Here is a 25,468-nt window from a genome sequence, read left to right on the forward strand (position 1 = left end):
CTATCGTGCAAAGACTGGGGCGGTTAACGCAGGCTGCTTGTTTATAAGATGCTTTCAGCCAAATGCGAAGCTATCTTCAGAAATGTTCTTTGCTCACGTGGCTCGTGCAGACGCTAATTACTAAGAGGCTGAGAAACGTGCGGCCGGGGAGACAAGCAGTTCACTGGGAATAAACTGGCACCTCTAGAAATAAAGCTCCGCAGCCAATGCGTCGCCTCGGCAGGTGGGATTGGCAGCCGCGGCCCTGACGTGGTCTGGGCGGGCCGAGTCGGTTTGCGACAGTGGCCGCGGGTCCCGGCCGGAGGATCCGAGCGGGAGCCCGCATCCCGGCGCCTGGACCGTGCGTCCGCTCTCTGCCCGCCGGAAAGATCTTTCTCCTGCGGGTGCCCTCAAGCCTCGGCGCGGAATCCGGCGCGGGTGTGGACCCGGGACCCGCGGTCAGGACTCCTCGGCGCGCGGGCGGCGGGGACACCGAGGTTTGGCCTGTGGGCGCGGGGTTTCCCCGCAGGGTGGCCAGGCTGTGCGGGGCTCAGGTGGGCTCGTCTCCTCTGCCCGGCGCGGCTGCCGCAGGGGGCGCGGGGCAGAGCTGCGGAAGGCCGGCCGGCCCGCGGGCAGATGCAACAAATGAGGGGGGATCCAAGTTGCTGGGCTCGCAGCCGCAGCGCTGCGGGAGGCGTCCGCCGAGCTGTGTGCTCTGCTCCCGCTAGTAACTTCTTTTCCCCCGCCGCTGGGGAATTGGGGGAGGGGTGGTGAAGAGGGATTTACAGTGAATTCTTCCATGAAAACTTTTCCCCCCTGAGCCTGGAGGTCTGCGTGCCCGCCGGGGCGGGGGGTGGGGTGGGGACAGCGGTGGGGATCGCGGCGGCCCGGGCCGGGGGGGCGGGAGCCGACTTGCCCTGCGAGCTTCGGTGCCCTGCGGACCGCGCGGCCGGAGCGCCGAGATTTGGGGAAGTGGGAGCTGCCCGGGCGGGGGCGTCCTGCAGAGAGTTGGCCAAAGGTGTTTCCTTTCACTTCCTTCGGCAGCTGCTCGAGATGAGGACGAGAGCGGGGCTTGGGCGGAGCCGTCTGTTCCCCCGCGTCTGAGCGCCCACCTCCTCCGGCACGTCCGGGACGGACCTGGGGTTCGGCTATGTGTGCCCGGTGAGCCGGCGCGTGGGGAGCCCCGGCCCTGGCACTTCGGGAGGGAATGCTGGCTTGGTTTTGAGTGACTTTGGGGAGAGTGAAGAAACCCCAAAATGGAGGACTTTTCTACCAGGACCTACGGCACCAGTGGGCTGGACAACAGACCTCTGTTCGGAGAGACGTCGGCCAAGGTGAGTGCGGACGGGACTCCAGGCCTACGGGTGTGTGCTTGTGTGTCTGTCTGCCTGTCTGTCTGCCCTGCCTCCCAGAGCCCCGGCAGGTTCCTTTCGCGCGGCCCCTGAAGGCACTTGGAGGACGAAAGAGCCGGTTCTTCGGTCCTGGTTCCCCCTCGAGATGTTTTGCCCCGCTCCTCCGCTCCTCGTTCGGGGCAGGGTTGGCCAAGAAGAGTCTTGAAGGCTGAGGATGGAGAAAAGTTCAGAAAATTCCGGGCCGTTGGGGGCCCTTCAGTGGAGTGGCCCCTCTTCCGGAGGAAGGTGGGGAGGGTGTTTGCACACCCCCGTGAGTGCTAACTCTTGAGAGGCCTCACATGTGCGCCAGAGGCTTCCCGTAAGAAAGAGGTGCTCTGATTACTGTTTATCGAGAGCCCATTAACGGTTTACTGCCGAGGCAGCCAAGCAAGAAGAGTAAAGACGAGAAATGAGAGTTTCTTGTTGGCGTCCCTCCCAGGAAATGATCAAAGGGTCTCTGCACATAAACAAGCGATGGTACGTTATTTTAGGCTTTTAAAAAGCAAGTTTTTTTTACAAGCCTCCGCATGTGATGTCCTGGGCCTGTAATTGACGAGAGCTTCTTTTCCTGTCCTCAGCGTTTTTCTTTTGAGTTGCCTAGGCAAGATTAGCCTGTGTTTTGGTTCGTTTTTTCACCTAGAAAGTGGCATGGGTGATTTTTGATCCCTGCCTGACAGATTGCTTTCAGCCTCAAAAAGTAGGACACATGTACACATCCAGAGCTCTTTGGATTTCTTAACTTTGGCGGGGACCTGTGGCAGAAAGGACAGGGAGCTCGGACACCCTGCAGTCTGGGGCAGAGCCCTGAGTTTGGAAGCTGCCAGCCCGCTACAACACTTAATACTTCGTTTTACTAAAGCTCCTGTAGTTTTACTCTCGTACAGTGTCTTAATAAGGAAATGTTTTGAGCTGGAACTCCAGGAAGATGCACCTTGTTTATCTTCTCGCTTTGCATTATATCCCTGCGCACAGTGCACCTAGTTTGAGAAGTATGCCTGCGGTCCAGTAGCCAACGTTGAGCATTATGTGAGAGGCCCTGGGGGTCCAAGGAACTCAGCTAGGTGGAGGAAATATATAAACAAATGTGATGCAGTTGAATCTGTGCTATGATAGGCATCGAGGGGACACGTCAGAGAGGAAACTGGTCACTTTGTTTGGGAAACTTAGGGAAGACCCTAGGATAGCTTCTTCATTCAGTCTCTGGTAGCCTTGGGCTCTTAGGTACCAGCGCCTCTAAATTGGGATTTGTCTAGAAGAGGATTTCCGGCCTGGAGAGTGGCGGCCACTTGTTGCTTGAAGGGGTTGGACCCAGGGCATCTGGCTGCCCAGCTGTTCCGAGAGCTAAGAGGTTCAGTATCTCCCCCATGTGCTTTGGGGCACAGATTGGGGTTCTGAGGGATGCAGACATCTGACCTCATTTAGCCCCATAGCCCCTGAGTACTGAGATAGATGACTTGGTAATGGATTTGTTCATTTATATAGACACTTAGAAATATTGATGTTTTTGACTTGCTCGGGCCTAAATGGTCAATGACTGTAGGTTTCCTATTGCCTGTGATCCATTTGAAGTCCATCCAAAAACTTTGCTCTTCCAAATATGTCTGTTTATTGCATACTTATTTAGTCCAAGAATATATAGCCCCAACCCTACTTAGGCAGCTTTAGGCATTTTTAACGGTAGGTTCAGCTACTCAGAGCTCCCTTGAGCCCCTCTGTGGGGCTGGAGAATGATCGGATGTAGAGACTTTGTGCAGAATGGAGAAGGGAGAAAGACCTCTAGTCTGAGGATATAGAAGACATCATGTTTCCTGTAAGTCGAGGTGCCAGACCTGAAGGAGAGGAGTCCATTTTTAAAGATAGCAGATGCTTTTATTTGAGATGCTTTTATCTGAAGTGGGCGAGGCACAGGAATGGGGCCTCAACAATGAAAGGTTAGGACACGTCACAATGGTGCCATTCCCACAGGGACAGTCACTGCCAGAGCAGGGGGGATTCCTGGGGACCTTGGGAAACCCTTCACTGGCGCTTCCATGCAGGTGTTCCCAATTTGCTGTCTTTCTGATGCCAGGAAACTGGATACAACAGCCCCTTTACGGTGGAAACAATATTACTGAACTACTACTTCTGAGGAGAAAAATCCACAAATGGGAAAACCCACTTCTTATCATGGTGTGACAGATCTCCTGAGCGCTTATATTCGCCATATAACAACTGCCCACAGATAGCCTCTCCGTGTGATTATTTTTTATTTTTTAAATTTATTTTTCAACTATAGTTTACGTTTAATATTATTCTGTATTAGTTTCAGATGTACAGCAAAGTGGTTGGTAAATCATATACTTTATCATAAAGTTTACAGAGTGGTCCCTCTCACTGCTTAGAGTACCTGCCTGGCCCCATACCTATGTATCTCTGTATAATTATTGAGTGTATTATCTCCGATATTATTGGCTATATTTTCTATGTTGTAATCTACATCTCTGTGGCTATTCTGCAACTACCAATCTGTACTGCATCATCCCTCAATTTTAAATCGAGAAAGGACTAGACCTTTAGGTCCAGCCCCTAGCTTTAAGGCAAAGATGACTGAAGCTCACAGAGTAGAGAGGAGTCTGGAGGGAAATTGTGTTTGCTTAGTGCCAGCCACATGCTAGGCATTCGGCTTTCCTTTGTTTGATCCTCAGATTCCTTTGTAAGATGAGCATTCTTATTCCTATTGTAGAACTGAGGAAGCTGAACCGCAAAGCAGGTTACTTGTTCAGTCGCTCAACTAGTTCTCTGGTAAGGTTTCACCAACGTCCTTTCCCGAGGTGACAGGGATCGTGTATTATGCACCTGTGGCGCATGCTTCTGAAGGCGCGCTAGACCTTCCGTACCTATTGCCCTTTCGCAGGAAATGGGTGAAACGGTCACCCAAAGTCACAGTGCGAGTGAAAGAGAGTGGAATCTATATAGAACAATAAATACGTGACCAGTGGGCCTTCAGCAGCACCCTCCTGGGCAGTCCCCGAGGGAACTTGTCTTCCTGTGTACGCGCTGCGCAGAATGATTCCAGTCACTGAACTCCAGATTTATTCAGTCTTTAGCGTGGTATTTGGGAAAAACTTGACAGATAGAGTCATGGAAGAAAAGGCAGAGGGAACCAGTTCTCCATCATTATGTAAAGATCTAAGGCATAGTAGACAAAAGAGGAAAGATGTTCAGTTTTTCTGACAAATATATTCCTCATTCCTTGATACCTGTGGGATGACATATTGCTGGGTGGACTATCTTACACGTCCTGGTCAGAATGTCCAGATGCTTTATCATCTGTTTTTATCCATCCCGAGTACCTCTCTTTCAGGAGAAAAACAAATGTGGCGCCCGTACCACGATAACAAAATGTATCTGAGGTTTTTAAGCTTGTGCTTTAGCCTAGCACTTTCTAAAGATGCACTGTCCAGTAGAAATGTAATGTGAGCCACATACCTGATTTTAAATATCCTAGTAGCCGTGATAAAAAGCATAAACAGATGAAATTAATTTTAATTCCATACACCCAGAATATTGTCATTTTCATATATCAAGATCCAGTCCTTTCATTATGTCATCAATACAAAAGGTGGAGATATTTTTACAGTTTTTTTCACGCTAAGCCTTTGAAATCAGAGTGTGTTTTTCACTTACAACCTTTCTCAGGTTGGACTAGCCCCGTTTCAGCTGCTCACTAGCCACATGCAGCTGGAGCACTATCCTACCGGACAGCGCAGTTGTGAAGCAAGTGGATTATTAGTGATGGTGGTTCCGTAGCCCATGTTCTTTTTCTTTACGGTGGGACTCCTCAGAGCATTTAATATGCTAATTTTCATTGGGACTCTAGTTGCAGAGGGTGGGAAAGTTGTGCTTTTTCTACTATTTTGGTGGCAAAGTCTTTTAGTACTGGCACGATGCCCTACCCAGCTCTTTTACTCCCCCTCCCCGCTAGGAGCGTTGGTGAGACAAGTTTCTAAGCCACACTTGGTGGAAGGTGGTGTAAACTGGTTGGTTTCCTGACCAATGTACTGATTTTCACTGATCACCAAATAAGTGATTCATCCTTTAAGAAGGGTGGTGACAGTTTTTGTCCCTTTATTTAAACCTACTTGGATACGGTGTAATAACAGTGAGTGACTTGGGAGGAAGGCACATAGACTGAACTCAGGGCATATAAGGCGGGAGAACCTCTGTGTAAGGGGCAAGGCTGTGGGCCCCGAGGCTCAGATCTTTGGTTCCAAGGCAAAAGTTCTATCTACTAAAGGGTGTTTCTAGCACTCTCCTCTTCCTGTTTTAAAAAAAAAAAAAAAGGTGTAAAACAAGATCTTTTTCTGACCTGTAGTTCAATTCAGGCAATTCAAACGTGGGCATTTGCCTTCTGCTACCGCAGGAGTGCTACTACTTTTTGCCTTTTGGAGGGGGGTTGCTGCTTTATTAAGAACAAAGCTGTGGTTCCAGTCGTTGTATCTGCCTGTCACTTGTCCCCAGACCTCCAAAGGCTGTCCTCCCAGGAGTACGGGTTTCTAGCTTCTTTCCTTTGACAGCGCTTCTGGTGATCACCCAGGGGACCAGGTCAGTTGTCCCCTCGCCTCTCACCCAGCCTGCCAAGCCACTTTAGTTGTTGTTCCTTGTGCTGGAGAAACAGTTCAGGCTGATAGATGCCATGACTTTTTCTTTCCTACTCTAGTAAATGTTCTGTCCCCACCCGCAGACCAAAGGACTAGGGAGCTCTGGGAGTTGGGCTCAGGTATTTGTATTGGGTTGGCCAAAAAGACTGTGTGGTTTTTTCCGTAAAATAAGACACGTTTTTCATCTTCAACAATAACTATTGATTTGGATATTTTGACTATGTTGGCTATCTCCTGTGTGGTATAACATTGATTGTTCTCAATTAACGTCTCTATTTGATCACTATCAACTTCAACTGGTCTACCTGACTGTGGAGCATCTCCAGTGAGAAATCAGCACGAAACTTCGCAAACCACTTTTGACACATTTGATTAGTTACAGCACCTTCTCCATATACTGCACAGATCTTTCTTTTGCATTTCAATTGTTTTTACCTTCTTTGAAATAATAAAGTATAAAATGCTGAAAAAGTTGCATTTTCCTTCCATCTTCAGTATTAAAATGGCTACACAAACATTCACCAATTTTGATAAGTTTTTTAAATTTTTAAATTTTTTATTGGTTGTTCCTACTTCTATCAGAATTATATTTCTTTTTAACAACTGATTATGCTATTACAGGTATCCCAATTTTTCCCCTTTTGCCCTCCTCCACCCAGCACCCACTACTCAGGTAATCCCCCACCATTGTTCATGTCCATGGGTCATGCCTATAAGTGTTGTGGCTACTCCATTTCCTATACTGTAGAGTACATCCCCATGGCTATTTTATATCTACCTATTTGTACTTCTTAATCCTCTCACCCATTCCCCTAAACACCCGTCCCATCTGGCAACCATCAAAACACTCTTCATATCCATGATTCTGTCTCTGTTCTTCTTGTTTGCTTAGTTTGTTTTTTAGATTCAACTGTTGATAGATACATCTTTTGCTATTTTGTTGTTCATAGTTTTAATCTTTTTCTTAAATAAGTGCCTTTAACATTTCATGTAGTAATGGTTTGGTGGTGATGAACTCCTTTAGGTTTTTCTTGTCTGGGAAACTCTTTATCTGCCCTTTGATTCTAAATGATAACTTTACTAGGTAGAGCAATCTTGTCTGTAGGTCCCTGCATTTCATGACTTTGAATATTTCTTGCCAGTCCCTTCTAGCCTGCAAAGTTTCTTTTGAGAAAGAAAAAGTGGATAGTCTTATGGGAACTCCCCTGTAGGTAACTAATCGCTTTTCTCTGGCTGCTTTTAGGATTCTCTGTCTTTAACTGTTGGCATTTTAACTATGATGTGTCTTGGAGTGGGCCTTTTTGCATCCATCTTGTTTGGGACTCCTGTGCTTCCTGGATTTGAATGTCTGTTTCCTTCACCAAATTAGGGGAGTTTTCTTTCATTATTTTTTCAAATAGATTTCCAATTTCTTGTACTTTCTCTTCTCCTTCTGGCACCCCTATGATGGGAATGTTGGACTTCATGAAGTTGCCCCAGAGACTCTTATACTTTGCTCCTTTTTCTGGATTCTTTTTTTTTCTTGTTGTTCTGATTAGTTGTTTTTTGCTTCCTTATCTTCCACATCATTGGTTTGATTCTTGGCTTCATCCACTCTCCTGTTGTTTCCCTGTAAACTGTTCGTTGTTTCATTAGTGTAGCCTTTGTTTCTGATTGGATCTTTTTTATGCTGTTCAAGGTCCTCACTAAGTTCCTTGAGCATCCTTACAACCAGTGGTTTGAAATCTGCATCTGATATATTGCTTATCTCCATTTTGTTTAGTTCTTTTTCTGGAGTTTTGATCTGTTCTCTCATTTGGGCCATGTTTCTTTGTCTTCTCTTTTGGCAGCCTCCCTGTGTTTGTTTCTGTGTATTAGGTAGAGGTGCTTTGACCCCCATGTCTCGGTGGTGTGGCCTAATGCAGCAGGCGTCTTGTAGGGTCCAGTAGCACAGCCTCCCCTGTCACCCAAGCTGGGTACTCATGGTGTGCCCTCTGTGTGGTCTGAGTACTCCCTCCTTGTGTAGTTGAGCCTTGGTTACTGTTGGCAGATCAATGGGAGGCCAGGCCCGTGAGCTGTAAGGACTGCCTGTGACCACTGACCACCAACCTCTGCCCTCCATGGAGGGTCAGCTGTGCAGGGGCAGGACGGTGGTGCTCTGACATGGTCTGTAGCTGTCCACTGGGTGTAGAGGCCCTGGGGTTTCCTGGGCAGTGCAGGCCAAGGTCAGCTACCTGTATTCTGCCCGGGGCTACCCTGCCTGAGCTATAAAGTAAATTGAGATGGCTGCTACTTGTAATGGACTTGGAGATTCCCAGGGGAAGCCAAATTGTGAGTCTAGGCTGGCTGCTGCTCTTGCCAGGCCTGGGGCTCATTTAGCAAGAAGTATGGGGGCTGGGAGCTTCCTGAGGCTGGATGTTGCTTGTTTGATAGGATTTAGGAAGTTGTGAAGCCTGAGCCAAGACCAGCCATTCATATGAAAATTCACTGTTAACAGCTTGGGTAGTTCCATAAGTTGGGTGGGATGGAGTCCCAGGGGATCTCCAGGGCTGGGCAAACAATGTTAGCCAGGTTGATGGAGTCTCAGGTATGGCACCTGCCTCCCAGCTCTGTGGTTTTGGGCGGGGAGGGCTCAGAAAAGGACAGTGGCCTCTGCCCACCTTTCTATCTAGGAGAAGCTGTGCTCCAGCTCTTGCCTTGATGCCAGACACTTCAGTTCTTCGCTCTATGCCACTGGTGCCTTTCAAGCTGCTACTCTGGTGCTGGAGCTCAGAGGGAATGAGTCTGATTATGTCTATGTGTGGGTTCTTTAAGGGGAACTGCTTGGGACTCTTGAAGTTTCTTCCACCAAATTAATCCTCACTGGTTTTTGCAGCCAGAAATTATGGGGACTTATTTTCCTGGCACTGTAACCCTGGGCTGGGGGGCTTGGTGTGGGGCTGATCTACCACATGCGGATGGGGGCCAGCCCATGTCCGCCCCTCCTAACAGTCTGGATGGATGTGGTTTCTTCTAGTCAACCTAATTTCTGATGGTTCTATGTTTTAGTTGTAATTTTGATGTGGTTGTACGAGGAGGTGAGCCGTGTTTACTTATGTTGCCATCTTGACTGGAAGTCCCAGTTTGTTTTTTTAATGAATGCTGATATGACAGCTATCACAATACAGTCTAACAGAATTGTTTTGAGTGAAGTTAAAGACAACTAAGCATTACTAGAGTCATCTTACAGAAAAAAACAAACGAACTTTTTTGCCAGCCCAGTATTTTCAGAAAGCTCCTGAGAGGATGCTGGTGCATAGGGAGGGCCAACATCCCCTTATCTCGTGCAGGCTCTGTGGAAGCCCAGTCCAGGCTGGCACCTCTTCACGGATCCCTTTGCCTCCCTACTCTTAGGAAATTTTCTCCTTTCTGTAGTGCCCTGTCTTCTCCAAACATCTGAATTCTTCTCAGTGTACTTCCTGCCTTAGAACCTTCCCTACAACCCAGCCTGCAGCCATACTTTCCTCCTAGGTGCCTGGCATCAGAAGGGCCCCTAGCACTTCCTCCTTGTGCTGTGAGGGACGTGTTTAGCTCTTGTCTCTGGACCAGAGTATAAGCTCCTTGCGGGGAGGAGCCAGTTGCCTCATTTCTTTATAGCACTAGGCACAATGCCTTGCCAAATTCTCGATCTTATATACAGAAAGTTTAAAGTGAGTTGATAATTTTAGCGTCACCAAAAAGTAACCTGCATTCTTCGGAGATCCTGAACCAGCAGTGATAGATGGGGGCTTGGTGTTCGGAAGCCTGGAATGCTGATACCAAAACAGGAAGTGGTGCTTCAGGCTCTCCTGCAGTTAAAGTCGTCACTCTCCCTGCTGAGCTTCAGCATAAAGGCCAGGAGTAAACGTAATACAGTATTGTATAAAGACATTTAATCTGAGGCCTGGCCTTCCTTAAGTGGGTGGACTGCTGAGTTTTCTCTGTAGGCGGGGTTTTTTCAGGTCTGTGGTAATAGGCTGGGTCTAATGAATTGAGTCATTTTTTTCCTTAGGGTCACTCCATAGGCCATATATAGGTATAGTGACCATGTTTTCTGAACCACCGTAGGGACATGTGGGTTGACAAACTTGAGTGTTTTGTGGGAATATGGAACGCATTTGAAATGAGGGCTGTCCTAGAAGTTGGGGCCAGGGCACGGGGCCTACTCAGCTCCCACTCATCTCTGAGGAGCCTAATCTTGTCATTCGTAAGATGCCCATTAGATGTGGTAGAAGTAACACTATTACCGTATTAGCAACTACTTATCAATCCTCTATTAAATGTCAGTTAACTCTGTTCTGGGCGCTTAATGTGTATGATCTCCTAGTCCTTAACAGCAACCCTGCATATTCGACCTGTACAAACAGGGAAATTTAGGCTTAACGGTTAAGTGACTTTTGCAAGGCCACAGGCAGGCATGTGGTAGGAGAAGAACTCGAAGTTAGGTCTGTCATGCTCCTGACCCACGGCCCTTTAATGGACCTCTCGTCTGAAGGTCAGCACGTAAAAATCGGGCATTTGCTGCGGGTACCACCTCTAGGGATCCTTTGCCCCTTAAACATGTGGAGTAGGTTTGTTTCCTATTGTTACTGTGATTTGATTTCCATAAGTGGTGCTTCGGGGAAAGGGATGTGTTTCAAGTGCACGTATCTGTGAGAAAGAGAATCCGCCAGAATGGATTTACAGAAACATTCACAACGGAAAGTACTTTTAAATGGAGTCTGTGCTGTGAGGGAAAATTTAAAAATGTCCGTGCACTGCCTTTGTCTAGGTGGAAATGAGAGGAAAGTTGGAGTTTGGGGCTCCAGGCAGCAGTGAGGTCAGGGCGCCCTCAGCGTTTGGGCGTGTGCCTGCATTCTCATGAATCCTATCTCAGCGTCCTCTGGCACCACTCAGTCTGGTGTTTCTTTGGCAAGTCTGGGAACAGTTGCACCTATCATCAGAGAAAAGGTGTCCCCTTGCTCTCCACAGGGGATGCCGTCCCTAGTGACAGTGTGAGGTGAAGCTGCGCTTAGGCAGAGCCACGTAACCTCTGGAGGAACCGGGCGCAACCCACTGGGAAGGCCTGAGGTTTCTGGCTGCCGCTGGGCCCAAACCTTCTCCTGCGTTTCACATCCTGTCAGTAGGTTTGTTCTCAGAGGGCTGCCCCTTAGCCATCTGACAGGTTTTCCACTGTGATTTGGAAGCAGAAAAGGAAAGCCATTTCTGAGAATTGCCTGGCTTTTTTTAATGGTATTTGGGACCTGAGTTTGCGTGAGAAATACAGTCCGTCTGATGCAAAATCGCAAACTTGCCGGATGTGGCTCAAGGGTCTGAGTCACTCCCTCCAGGTTAAGGGAAGGTCGTGCCCCCTGGACAGTCACACACGCTGAATAGATTACCCTCTCTCTCCCTCCCAAGAGGAGACAGTCACTGTCTTCAAAGAGCTGAAGAAGCGTGGGCTAGGGATAAATAGGTACTGAATATAAAAGGCATTGAGTCCTTTCATGAAAGGATGAGCCAGGTGCCTGGGAGCCTGAGAAAGGGAGTGATTCTCCTGGAGACTTCAGATCAGAAGGCTTTTGAATCTTAGACCTGGAAGTAGGAGTAAGGATTTTGGCAGGAGGCGGTGATGGGGAATCCCAAGCTTGGGTCAAAGTGGTGGGAGCAGGGGAGTACAGGAAGTGGTGAGGGAATGTGAGTGTTCCCTTGTGACTGGAGTCGGGAACTTGGGAGGCATGGTCCCAGGAGAGGCGGGGCTGGGTGGAGAGCTTTGAGTGCTGTGCTGAGGGGTATGGTTTTCTTCTGGAGGCTGTAGGTTGTTGAGTGTGCATGTATTTTTTAAATGCAATTATTAATCATGTGCATACTGCATCCCAGAAAAGGTGCTCTGTGCTGGATAGTGTATCTTTTCTCATGGAGAATATATGTGCTGCAGGAAAGACAGAAGGGCATTAAACAAATCCCTGTTCTCCCCCCCCCCCCCCCCCCCCCCCCCGTCTCCTTATTAAGCTTCAGTTATCCTGGCCTCCTTCTTTTCCTTCTAATTTCTAAGCTCACTTCTGCCTCAGGGCCTTTGCACTCGCTGTACTGGCTTGTTTGCAATACCCTTCTCTCAGAACCTTGCATGCCTCATTTCTTTTTCTTATAAAGGCCTCTGCTCAAATGTCACATTCTCATAGGGGATTCTTTCAACTAAAACTAAGCCCCCCATCCCCACCCTGGTTGCTCTTCTTTTACCCTGTTTATTTTCTTGTGAACTTCCTGACACTTAGCATGTAAAAAGAGTGGAGAATGAATGCTTAACATCAAAGTTGGAAGCAGGATGGGTGGAAGAAGGGTCTTCTCATGTTGGAGGGACTTGAGATTTTTGGTCCATAAAACTCCATGGGGGAGAAATTCAACCTAGGGATGAAGACAGAGACAATTAATCGAGCCAGGCAGTGGGTGCAGCATTGGCAGAGAAGCTGGTCATCTTCTGGTTCTCTTCAAGCTGGAAGGAATGGAAATGGGGGGGGGGTTTCTTTTTTGTGGCTTTTTTTTTTTCCAGTAAGAATTTCTGCTAGTGCACAGTCTTCAAGAGTGGGGTTGGGAACCCGAGTTGAGGTGGAGCTTCTAACCACTTTCTGGGGAGAGATGGGAACAGTCAACCCCAAATAAAAGGCCATGGAAATACAGTGAAAGCCCAGCTGAAAACAGGAATTTGTTGTCAACTCAGGTAGTTGGTTCTTTTGGCTAATATTTGAGCATCTGATCCATGCTGGGCACGGTGATTGGTTGAGGGGGAAAGAGCCAGTGCCACTCCCCACCAATACAGTCACACGTTCATACAGTGTTCACTCCAGGTAGTGGCAGCTCTCGCAATCACGTGGCTTGGTTTTGTCTGGATTAGAAAAATGTGCTCCAGGCCTGGCTGGTGTGGCTCGGTGAATTGAGCTCCAGCCTGCGAACTGAAAAATGTGCTCCTGTCTCTGGGTGGATGCAGGCCCTTGCCGGGGTGCTCAGCCTGGAGAGTGCAGCACTGGGCTAGATTCTAGCCACACAGCCATGTGCAGTGGCCCAGAATCCAACAGTGAACAAGGCAGACATGGCCTTTAGCCTCCGAGACCTCATAGTGCACAGGAGGAGACAGACAGGTAGATTGGCAGTTAAGTGAGGACACTTTAAACGGCTTCACAGCAAGGCTTAGTGCCTGAGCGTAGAAGTCACTGGGGGGGTTGAGGGTGACTCAGGACTTGGTTTTCAAAGCATCAAGAGCAGATGAACAGCCCTGGCTGGTGTGGCTCAGTGGACGGAGCGCCGGCCTGCAAACCAAAGAGCAGATGAACATATCCACCAGGAAGACTTCGTGCGTTGCTGAAACTGCTGACTCCAAGTCAGAGGTTGGGAGGGGGAGGCCCTCAGGTCAGAGATTGGGGTGATGTCAGTGGTTGTGGGCGAAGACCAGATTTGGGCAGTGGAGGAGAGGGTTGGAGGGAGAGGGATTTGGCAAAGTAGGTCTGAAATAATCAAGGTAACTGAGAAGAGGAAGGGAAGAAGTTGGCATGAGATGGCCTGGGGACATACGTTTCAGAAATTGAAGATACCTTATTCCATCCTGGCAGCCCTAACAAAGTACCACAGGCTGGCTGACTTAAACAACAAGCATTTCTTCCTAATGGTGCTGGAAGCCTGACATCAGGGCACCAGTATGGTTGGGTGAGGGTCCTCTCCCCGGTTGAAAGGGGTTAGGGAACTCTCTGGAGCCTTTTTTATAAGGGCACTAATCCCATTTATGTGGTCTCCACCCTGATGACCTAAGCACCTCCCAACACCCCCACCTCCTAATCCTGTCCCATTGAGCTTTAGGACCTGAACAGGTGAACTTAGGAGGAGGATACACAAATATTCACACCGCAGAGGATGTCACTGAAGTTGCCCTCTCAGTCTGGCCTGGGGAGCAGCGGGGAATGCCTTGCCCCCGACTCCTGGCCCAGTGAATGTGGGCAGCAGGGGCTCTTCTGGGGAGAGTGTTCAGAGACCGGGGCAGCACAGGTAGTGTGGTCCAGCAAGCAGTGTGACCACATGGGGCCGGTTTCCAGGGTAGGGGCAAGAGGCGATTGGCTGACAGGACTTGCAGGTGTGGTGTGTGAAGACTGATGGACAGGACTGAGAGCGCCTGGGGAGGGATGTGGATCTATAGGGCTACCTGTGATGTTCAGAGAAAGTTAGAAGTAAAACTGAAAGTGGAATTTTCATTGTTACCCCCGACTCCTGCCCTCACCTTCTCTCCAGAGTGTGGAAGGGAATGTCTTTGTGGCTTTGACCATGCAAGGCTTGTCTTCTCTGCGAGGAGCTTTCTCAGTTTTGCTTTGCTTCTCCTTGCGAGTGAAGAACAAGTTCCTCAGCAGGAGTTGCTCCCATGTCCCTGAAACCCATGCTTGGTCCTGCTGCAGCAGAACACGAGTAACTGGGCTTGTACTCAGGCTGGGAAACCTGCCCCTGGAGGTGCCCGGGGTTCACTATTAATATTTCTGTGGAATCTTTGGAGCCTAGCTTGGGAGCCTCCGTTAGGATGTTGGGCCTTCGCAGCTGGCAGAAACATGACCTTTGGGGTGGCAGGACCAGGCCCTAGCTGCTGGGCTGTTGGGTGACTGGTGTGGAGCAGCAAGGCCACACGCTGTTCTGCCCGGAAGGTGAGAATTCTGATGAACCAGGCGTCCGGGGAGCGATGAGAGTAGCTTGTTTAGGTGAGAGGCACTGTAAGGAAAATGCTGTAGGCCACTTCTGTTTATGATTCTGTCATTTCACCAGCCATCGCAGAGCGAGTGCCAACCATGTGCCAGTCTGCCAGTCTCTAGGGAAAACAAGCAGGCTTTCTCCCCCACCCTCAAGGAACTGCCAGTCCTAATTGAAGAGACAGGCCACACATTTTATTTTGGTGCGAGAACAATGTGATCTTGGCGCCCCGAGACAGGAGCATCTCTCGTGCTGAGAGGAGGGTCCTGAGGCTGCTGGTGTCCAGAAGGGATTTGCCCCATAGGTGAGGTTTGAGTTGTAGGATGAGCCATCCCATTGGGAGTGTGGCATGTCAGTCATCCCACCTCCCATCCCGCATCTCTTTCGGGAATACAATGCCTTAAGCTTTTCTATGGGTCAATATAAGAAATGACTGTGAAGTAGCTGCATTTTCTGTTCCTGTATTTGCACAGACCCATGCAACACACTCCTGTTAGACTCACGAGAAGTTTGCCTCTCTGATGATCCATTGTGCTTGCTTTTATTAGTGAGAACTTGATAACCCCCACATACTTCCTGTTTAGCTGCCAGGAGCCTTCGTACTAGCATTTGAGCTTAAAGCAGAAGAGTTTTCTTTAGTGAACGTTTTCCTAAAACCTTCTTTCCATTTAGAAATCATTTCTTGCTCTTTTTATTGTTGCTTAAATGGGTAAGGGCTTCACCGCAGTAGTGTGCGTCCTTAGCTCTCAGCCACGCCAGCGTCGCTGGCCCACCGATCACCCTCTGTGCAGCAGGCACTTGGAAGAAAGGGCCTAAGAGTGGGAGGTCCACCAAAGGTCACTGCTGTTACTTTGGCCTGGATTCATGGTTACTTTGATAGTAGCAGGTCTGAATCCAAGGCTTTGACTTGGAGAAAGAAAACCTTGTGAGAAATCCTTCTGCCATATCTCAAATTTTGTTCAAAAAGTTTCTTTAGTTTTTTTCTGTACGATGGCTCTAGTGGTGCTTAGTTGTCGTTAACTTCATTCGAAGCAATTTTGTTAGATTGTATTGTGACAGTTGTCCTATCAGAATGCCTTAAAAAATAACTTATTCAAAATTGGTGAATTTTTGTGCAGCTGTTTTAATATTGAAGATGGAAGAAGATACCCAGCATTTTTGGTGTATTATGCTTTATATCAAGAAAGGTAAAAATGCAACCAAAACGCAGAAAAAGATTTGTGCAGTATATGGAGAAGGTGCTGTGACTGAACATGTCAAAAGAGGTTTGCTAGTAAGTTTCTCAGGACTGTTGACATTTTGGCTAAATGACGCTTTGCTGTGGGGCTCTCTCATGCACGGGAGGATGTGTAGCAGCACCCCTGGCCTCTGCCCACTAGATGTCAGTAGCGGGAGACAGCTGGCATGCTCAAAATTCACAAATCAATAAAGTTACTGGTGAAAATGAAAAATGTGTCTTTTGTGGAAAAAACTAAATGGACTTTTTGGCCAATCCAATAGTTCATCCCATCTCGAAAGACCCAGAGAGACTGCATTATAACAATGGAGTAACTGATATTCATGCAGATGTTTTAGAATTGGATTTGGTGAACTTTCTAGAAGGCAAGCAGGATAGTAGTCATTAAAGTTTAGATATATTTCCTGAGTGATTAAAACCAGTTAGGTTTTACATGGGTGAGTCCAGTGATCTGGGGGAAAAAAATCACTGATGAGGAAATCTTCATTCTTGGAAGGTAGACCTCCACTGCAGTACCTTGCGAATAGACTTTTTGGGGCGTCATCTGCCACTTGGTACCCTCGTCCAGACCAGCAGTAGCATTCTAGGTTGCTCTTCCAGGGAGGAGTTTAAATGGGATCTGCTCTATTGGCTTTGGCTGCTGCCTCCTACCTCCATCACTTACTGCTATTGAGAACTTGGGCAAGTTTTCAATATCCCTGAGCCTCTTCTCCTGTCTGTAAAGTAGTTCATAATACCATTTCATCCCAAGATTTTTTAAGAAAAGATATGCAACAACTTCTGGCAGTTACTATCCCTTCACCATTATTATTTCCCCCTGCTTTGATCCTGGTTGGCAACTTCTTCGGAGTTTAGTAATTCTTCTTGGCCACCTCTCACCTGCACATCTTCACTGGTTTCTTTCATCCCAAAAGAGGACTTTTGGGATGTGTGCAGATTTTTGTAAACTTTTGCAAGTTCCTGGAGCTGATGGGAGCAGATATTCTTGACTTTTCTGAATAGACTACAAGGGTTTAGTTAAACCTTTTTTCACGAGGCAAAAACAATGGTAATAGATGGTCTGTGTACACATTTATGTTAAACACACACACACGTAAAATTTGTCTTATGTGGGAATAATAATGATCAGTGATTTGCCCGTGTCTCTTCTCTAAAAATGGCCATAACTTCAGCCCTGGCTGGTGTGGCTTAGTGCATTGAGCGCCGGCCTGTGAACCAAAAGGTTGCTGGTTTGATTCCCCGTCAGGGCACACACCTGGGTTGTGGGCCAGGTCTCCAGTTGCAGGCCTGTGAGAGGCAACCAATCCATGTTTCTCTCTCACATTGACATTTCTCTCCCTTCCTCCCTCCCTTCCCCTCTCTCTAAAAATAAATATTTTTTAAAGAATGATTGTAATTTCAGACTACTGTGTGCTGGGTGGGCTTCTATAGCAGAGGCAGTGGTAAGATTTGGTCTGAGCCTTCCTAGTTTGTTAAGGGCGGGGCTGGTACTCAGTTTCCTTTGTTCTCTGTATCATTTGAATTGCAGTGGCCTTGCTCTGAGAGCGAGGTTTGTTCTGGCATTCCCCATTTAGTAAGTACTTGGCTTTCCTTCCTCTTCCCTCCCTGCTTTGCTTGTCTCTTAACCTTGGATTCTTATCTTTAAATGCAGTTTGGATGTAATTGAATAAAAATAAAATAATTTAAAAATTAAAAAAAAATAAATGCAGTTTGGAAATGAATGTTCAGTTGCTACTCTGTTTGTTCCTGTACCCTTGCCATCTCTGAGCTTTTGTTTATTCCTTATCTTGCCCTTTTCTGCTGAAACTTTACCAAAAAAAAAAAAATCTGTAAGACTACTGATTCACTACTCACCTTTGACTTATCAGAGATAAGACTGCTTGGCCTTACAGTAGTGTTTGCCAGTCAGGTCTTAAACCCTTGTGACCTTATTCTGTAAGCTCTGTAAGTAACTTCTATCAACCATATATATATGTGTGTACACACACCCCCCCCCCCCCAGTATTACATTAGCAACATACAGGGGTGGGCAAAAATAGATTTACAGTTGTTCATTTGGAAAATGCAATAATAAATGTTCTGTGTACTCACAACTGTAAACCTTTTACCCCATCCTATATATATTTAACTTTTTGTCCCTATATCTGAAACTAAACCTAACCAATGACCCTGATTTAGGAATCTTGTTTCAAAGTTGCTTCTGACTTGTGTGATTTTAGGCAAATATTTAACCACAACTAGGCCTAGACTTACCTTAACCTGTACAATTAAGATTGGATTAGAGAAGCTTTTCAAACCACCGTGGAGCTTGATGGGGCGGGGATGGGAATGACAAGGAAGCTCACTGGGTTGGACCCCAGGATCCTCATTCAATCAAATGATTCTGCTTTTGTTTGTATATGGAAGACTTTCACTATTTAGTTGGAAAACCCAGGACAAGGTGGTGTGAGATGCACCCCAGCCTTGGCATTCTGTTCCCTCCAACAATAGCATCTCCTTTTCACTTACAGGGGACAAGGACACCTAAGCCGTATCACAAATAGGTCCAAACTCCTGATGGCACTCGACATCTACAGTCTGGTTCTTTTCACCAAAGATCTGGGCTGTTCATCCCAGGGCCCCCGTCTCTGCCTCTGCTCATTCTGTCCACAGCAGCACATGGACTTTTTCTAAGCTTTCCTTCTCCATCTTCGAAAGTGTCATAGTGCAAAAAATGTCCTGCCCCATCAAGGAACCTTCTCCAATTACTTGTCCATCTTCCCCAAGTACCCTTTTCCCACTCTGGTGGCCGGGTACACTTTGGCTCTCTGGCCATTGCATCTACGTGTAGAGTGGGGGCAGGATCTTGTTTCTTCCTGCAATGTCTGCGGTTGTACTTTTCTGAAAGTGCCATGGATCCACCATTTGGCTCAAAAACTCTTTTCTCTTTCAGGATCGAATCATCAATTTAGTTGTTGGCAGCTTAACATCCCTATTGATTCTAGTAAGTATCTTTGTCTTACCCAGTCTCTTAGCTGAAGTTCTTTAGTATTATGGTTCAATTAACTTTACAAGGGGCCAGTGTAGCAGCATGGGAAGTATTCTAGTCATAGTTACATTGCTGCTTTCAATTTATTACAAGTTAAACAAAATTGCAGTTGGTAACCAGAGTAAATTGATTTCTGCCTTCATCCCCAGTTAAGTATGTGGAAGTCAAATAACTTAGTTTTCTGAACTTGCCACTCATAATATGTAAGTAACATGTCAGTTGCTACCAGGAACTCACTTCTGTACCTAACCCACCTCTCCCCATTTTTTCTGTTAGTATTTATTTTGTTTCTTAAAACACATTTGTTATATTTTGGTTTTAAAAGATTTAGTCAGCATATAGTGATTTTTCACCTTGTATAATATAGCTTGGTGCTATCGCAATAAAATAAAAAACAAAGCTCTATTTCGTATAGTCTGAGAATGACATTTATGTGGCATATTTGCATTAAATGTAAGAAAATTTTAGGGAAGTTTGTTTCCATGACTGCTTAAAAAGAATGGGTACGTTGTTGTGTCTATGGCAGAAACAACTCTAGCCCGTTTGCATAATATTAAGCAAAGACAGTGTTGGTTCAGTTTTTTTGTTGGAGTATTCAAAACAACAAAAAGGTTAGAACTTTTCCCGATGTAATCACCAATCCTGGGAATGAGGTGGAAATGCTTTCAGTCTTTGTTAATGAAGAGTTTATCTTGAGGCTAGTTTTACTGCACTTTTTTGTCTCCTTTCATGAAGAAGGAAAGGTTAGAAAGAGCAAGTACTAAAAGTAACACAATCAAGCATACTTACAAACACTTTATTAAACATTGTATTAACATTCCGTAAGGCAGATCTGACGGTAAATACCATTTCACAGTGAAGCGTTTTATAATAATTAACATTGCCTAGACTCCAGTCTAACCAAGTCTTGGAATTACTCCCCAGGCCTGACATAATTTCTCTTCATACAGGTAACGCTGATCAGTGCTTTTGTTTTCCCTCAACCACCTCCAAAACCACTGAATATATTTTTTGCTGTCTGCATCTCTTTGAGTAGTATTACTGCCTGCATACTTGTGAGTACTGTTTAGAATTTAAATTGAGTATCCTCGAGGGCTGCAGGCTGCAGTGTCTAGGACAGATTCCCAGACCTGAGTCTGCATGAAAGGGCATCTCTGATTACAACTCCTCCCAACCCCCCAAGGATGTCAAAATTCTCAGTATTAATTGCATTGTTTTCTCTTTTAATCTGAGTTTCTTTTCTCCTGTATCCCAAAGTTGTAACCCTAAAGGAAACTTCCCTTGCTAGCTAAGAAATGGAAGGAAATAAAAGTTAAAAAGACTCAGGTGGTCAAAGATTTGACGTAATTTACTTAATTTGTCTTCTTTCAAGGACTACCTACAGGGCCCATCAGGCTTTAGGGAATGCCATTACTGCCCTCTGGATTTATTTCTAATAATTACAAAATTAGTCTATTTTAATCTCTGTGCTTATCTCCCCACATGTGTCCTTGTCACCACAAGGTTCAGTTTTACCACAAAGAAGCCTTTGTTTTAGGTGCAGAAGCAAAGATGGTTGTAGATCTCAGTTGGGCTGTTTGCCAAGTGTTCAGTCATTCATTAGGTAGTTGGCTGTTGTTCCTTTGATGAGGCAGAATCAAAACAGTAAACCCTCAAAAGCAATTATTTGACACAAAGGGCTTGAACTGTAATAGCAGTGTGCATATGAGAGTTAAAAGTAAATGGGACCTCCAGCTTCTAATGCTCTGATTCTCCTATACTCATACGACCTGAGGGAAGGATTTGGTGGGCCCACTTTGGGAGCCTTTGGAACAAAGCTACCAGAGATGCCCTCGTCCCACTCCCGGCCTCATGCCAGAAGTGACTGACAGTGATTTAGTTTAAACCGAATACATGCATACATAAGCCCAATTTTGTATTGGCAATTTGAACGTTACTTAAATTAAAAGTTGTCCGTTCCACTATCTAAAAGAATTATACCTTTTACTCAAATAAATAGGGGTGAGCAAAAGTAGGCTTACAATTGTGCATATGGAAAAATATATACAATAAATAATATAAGAATAAACTCTTTCATGTACTAACAACTGTAAACCTACTTTTGTTCACCCTGTACTTAAACCGTGTCCAGAAGATACATATTCTTGGATGGCTTGCCAAATGATTGTGTGGATGTTGTTGATTTGAACACAGAACGAATTTAACTTGTGCAAACAGCAATGGTATGATCTTGGATGTGGAAACTCAGTTGTTACTACTTGAATTATAAAGAATTACAATTAAATTCTGGCTGCATTAAGTCTCAGCAATGTAGGTGAATAAAAAGACTATCTCCTTTAGGGGAAAAAGAATTAGTTGTATTTTAAATACTTGACCCAGTGGCTATTACTTAAACTCTTATTTAATTCTTCTTCTTTTAGATCTACTGGTATCGACAAGGAGACTTAGAACCGAAATTTAGAAATCTAATTTACTATATCTTATTTTCTATCATCATGTTATGTATATGTGCGAACCTGTACTTCCATGATGTGGGAAAGTGAGGCTACCAAGGAAAAAACACTTTCCAGGTCTCTTCAAAGCTATATATCAGGACTGTGAATAGAGCTGGGTAAGGTATGCGAAGAATCCACTGCAGAAGTCTGATACGTGATTTCCATGCTAATTGTAAAGTCTAAATCCCTTCTTTCAGGGGAGACGTATCATAGATCACTCTTCTTTCTTTCTTTTTTTAAGAAGCTGATATGGCACTTACACATTCCAACCCTTAAAGCTCAAACAGCACAAGTAATTTTCACTTTTGAAATTAAAATTTTTATAATGTAATTGCATGGCGAAAGGCTATGTAACAAACAATCTTGCATTTTAAGACAAATATTCTTTTATTTCTGTTAAACTGAATGTACAATTATTGTTCCCTAGGCAACCAACTCTTGCTTTTAACTACAATTTCATTTCATGTTAACAAAACACAGATGGCGAAAAGACAACTTTGATTGTGAAGATCTAATTACAATAATAAATAAAATAATTTATACAAGGTTTTTTTGTGACTTTTCTATAGGAGTCATAGGCGTTAAAGCTTTAAGAGGCTAGTTTTGGTTTAACCTTCTCTAGTATAGGAATGACTCGATTTATATTTCATTTCATTACAGAAGCAAATTGTGTTTTTTAAAATTGCCTGAGAGGGAGAAATTTTATCACACCCTCCCAGCTAATGCACTAAGTGAACAGCAAACTCTGATACCCTCGTTAATTATTTTTCTGGGTTAATTCTTATCACAAAACATGTAAGAAAGAGTCATGGTATAGAATAGGGAACTTCCTTCCCATTTCATTTTACCTCAAAGTGCTAATTTTGTAAACTGATGACAGTGGGTTCTGAAGTGAAAACTCTGAGTTTTGATACTACTTCTCATCCATATTCCCTTTAAAAGTAATAAAAAAACAACCTGTAGTGAATTTTCCTAACTCTTTTAATGCTTTCCTCTCTACCCAGCTTAAATCAGCTCCCACTGCCAGCAATCAGTAAGTAAACCCAAGGTAACTGCTGCACGATCACCTCCCAGGTCTGTGTCCTTGTGTGTTGGTCAAGTCTCAGACTAACGATAATCTTTTTGAGGAAGGTCACTGGTAAACTCTAGACCATGCTGTGACTTCTCTGACATATAAACAGGCCTACTTGAGATCGGATAGAGACATCTGATCTTTAGAAGTGAATATTACTGCTTTTGAAGTATTTAGGCTTTGGTGATTTTAAACTTTTCTCAGGGGCTAAAGTGAATGGAATTCCCTGCTAACAGATGGCACTAATCACAGGGACCTATGTAGTTAAAGACCACCCCCCGCCCCCCACACACATACTCCACTCAAGTACACTTCCATAAGACTAGACCTTAGATGACATTGAAAGGAGGTAAAAAGTCATAGCAGCAACACTGTATGCGGCTTAAGCACTATAGCTATTTAAAAGCCAGAGGAATGGTAAGTTAAGCCTCTTGGGTGGGGGGGGTCCTCCTATTTCTTTGGAGATGTTGCAATTAACAGTGTGGCTTCTTTGCTTGAACTGCCTATTTCTAAGAATTACCTAATGACAGTTTACCAAATCTTCAACATCCTTTGAGTCTTCTGAAACAGGACTGCACAAAGATGACCCAATGATATTTGATTCTTCTCGATGATGTTGGAGTATGGGATCTGTAATGAGTTAAGTTTCAAGTTACTCTTAAATGTATATAATATATATATTCCCTAACCCACATCAAGAATTTAAAGTAAGTATTCTACCAAAGTGCAAAATTTCACAAGAAGACTAATCTTTATTGCTGGATCAAGAAAGACTTAAGCAATGGAATCAAGTATGTAACTGCCTGATTTTCTCTTTAAAGACTTAGCAGGCACACGATGGACTTGTATTACAGTACCTGTTAGTGTTGTCAAAGGCAAGACAGATTCTGTATCTATAACATCAGATGCCTGGATGAAGCCATGCGGTGAAGGAACAATAAGTATCGTTTCATCATCAATTGTTTGATCAACTTGTTCTTCTATAGCGGAAGACTCTAAATCCTAAATAATAATTTTAAAAAATGAGATTCTGTCTCATATTCCTTATTAGTTTTCCTTAAGATCCCAAACACATTTAGGTTTGAAAGGACTTAACTTTCAAATATTATCCCATTTTTAAAAATAGAATCTAAAGAAATGAAAGGTCTTAAAATGGATAAAGTAGTAACTTTATACTCAAATGTATTAACAAAAATTTTAAAAGAACCAATTTAGTTATAGGTCCCCTGAATATAGAATAATGCTTTTCTGTAGCATGAGGTTCCTACGCTAAACCACAAAGATTATTAACCCCCCTCGGGAAAATGCTTCCATGGGTTCCAACAAACACTTCCAAGGGAAAGCTTTTAGTGAGAACAGTGTGGTAAGACAGGACAACACTGCTGGTTGACTGATGTCTGTGAGGTCAGAGGTGGGGTTTGCACTTTACTTTGTGTCTAAAGAAAAAGAAAGTACCACAGGATGTCACCCCGTAAGTTATTTCTAGGCTCTTTCTGCAGGTTGGAAGCTCAAGGCAAGAACCCGTAGGCTGTTGTTCCCTTAGGTGCAACTTACCTCAGTAACATAAGCACAGGCTAAATGAGAGGGTGATTCCTCCTCTTGTTTAAGGTCTTCTTCTGTTCTGACCATAACACTATTCATCAGTTCTGTGCTATTTTGGTCACTGAATTTGGATACATGAGCATCATTAAATGATGGCTCTACAGTCACCTTAGGTTGATGAATTTCATCTGGGAAAGTGTCTGCTTCTAGGGCGTCTGGAGGCTCAGGAAAATCAGATGAGTGCATATCACTATCTACTGTCAGTTCTGCTTGGGATATGGAAGAAGTGATGTCCTCTGTGGCAACTGTCTGAATGATGACTCTTGGTGTGTGACACTGCACTGTAACATTGTCACTTGTGTTCAACAAATGCTCTGGCTACAAAATGTTAAAAAAAATGATCAATGGCAAAAATAAAAAAAGTACCTACCATATTCAAATTATAGGCAACAAAGGACATTTATAGGTGCTAATATGGGCTACTGTTCCCCCCACCTCTCACCTCTGGAACTGCAGTGTTCTTATCACAATTTTTCTAGAAAACCTTTCTTTGCCTATGTGGGCCTTTGCTCTCCTAATGTCCCCATTCCCTAATTTAAATCCATCGCAGTAAAGAGACACAGGGAGTGAGCGATCTACCTCAGTGAAGGCAGAGTGGAGATGTAAAACGTTACTCCTGGGACAACAGTGGTACAAAGAATTCTTTAAATAAATGGACTGGATTAGTTTCGGCTCCTATATTTTATATCAACTAACCTTAGTCCTTAATAGGTGCTCAAATACTTGAACTGAGCTTCTAACAGATCCTCCTGCTGCCCCCCCACCCTCAAGTAAAGATATTGTTACTTTAGGCACATGGGTTCTATCACAGTATTGAAACCTAGAAAAACATGGTGATGCTTGTCAGTTAGCCAGCCTTCTTTACAAACACTAGGAAAATCAGGCAAGTTATGTAAGGTAACATACGGATACAGCATGAACAATGATCTGTTCGGGAGAAGCAGGAGCAGCAGCCGTCACGGTTACTGTAGGACTAGCAGTCAGAGTGAGGGGAAGGCCTTGGCTTGAGCTTGTTTGAAGTAGGTAGGTACCTGGAGTCCCAGTGGGCTGTAAATGGAAAGACTAAAAGAAAAAGAAAACCAAGATCAACACAGGTGCAATACGCTAAAAAGTAAGTAGTTTTTAAAACTAGTACTCATTAAGTCTAGCTTTGTATGCAAAATGGGGACTGACTTTAATTTATTAACCACTAATGTACTTACCAATTGTGTAGGTGTGAACAAGTAATAAAATGAAAGATACGGTATCTTTCACTATTTCTCTTAAGCCATTACTTGGCCTGGAGTGAAAAACAGAGAGGCGCAAGGCCTGTGTCCTGCGGTTCGCTCTG

At 45.0% G+C, this 25,468-nt stretch overlaps 2 protein-coding genes across 8 annotated transcripts in view; one reads left to right on the forward strand and one right to left on the reverse strand.

Moving 5' to 3' along the window:
• Positions 1 to 203: 203 nt before the first annotated feature.
• On the forward strand, positions 204 to 22,009 carry TMEM243 (transmembrane protein 243). 4 transcript variants are annotated; one of them, XM_071221677.1, is made up of 5 exons: positions 204 to 223; positions 1,024 to 1,313; positions 18,874 to 18,924; positions 19,920 to 20,024; positions 21,390 to 22,009. In XM_071221677.1, the coding sequence occupies exons 2-5, from the start codon at positions 1,236 to 1,238 to the stop codon at positions 21,510 to 21,512; spliced, it is 357 nt and encodes a 118-aa protein (XP_071077778.1). In that variant the 5' UTR covers positions 204 to 223; positions 1,024 to 1,235; the 3' UTR covers positions 21,513 to 22,009. The 4 variants fall into 4 exon arrangements, with proteins under 4 accessions (XP_071077778.1, XP_053782162.1, XP_053782163.1 ...); XM_053926187.2 differs by lacking the exon at positions 204 to 223 and adding an exon at positions 269 to 476; XM_053926188.2 differs by lacking the exon at positions 204 to 223 and adding an exon at positions 514 to 533.
• DMTF1 (cyclin D binding myb like transcription factor 1) overlaps positions 21,845 to 25,468 on the reverse strand; it is a 40,430-nt gene continuing 36,806 nt past the window's right edge. For 3 of the 4 annotated variants that reach the window (XM_024559101.4, XM_024559092.4, XM_045194257.3), the window contains 4 exons: positions 25,045 to 25,200; positions 24,091 to 24,456; positions 23,394 to 23,538; positions 21,845 to 23,166 (listed from right to left, as the gene is read on the reverse strand). In XM_024559101.4, coding sequence (XP_024414869.1) covers positions 23,057 to 23,166; positions 23,394 to 23,538; positions 24,091 to 24,456; positions 25,045 to 25,200 — 777 coding nt within the window. In that variant the 3' untranslated portion in view covers positions 21,845 to 23,056. The remainder of the gene's footprint in view (positions 23,167 to 23,393; positions 23,539 to 24,090; positions 24,457 to 25,044; positions 25,201 to 25,468) is intronic. The other variant, XM_024559106.4, reaches the window with a different exon arrangement.

Source organism: Desmodus rotundus, chromosome 6 (genome assembly GCF_022682495.2).
Source record: "Desmodus rotundus isolate HL8 chromosome 6, HLdesRot8A.1, whole genome shotgun sequence".
NCBI classification, from domain to species: domain Eukaryota; kingdom Metazoa; phylum Chordata; class Mammalia; order Chiroptera; family Phyllostomidae; genus Desmodus; species Desmodus rotundus.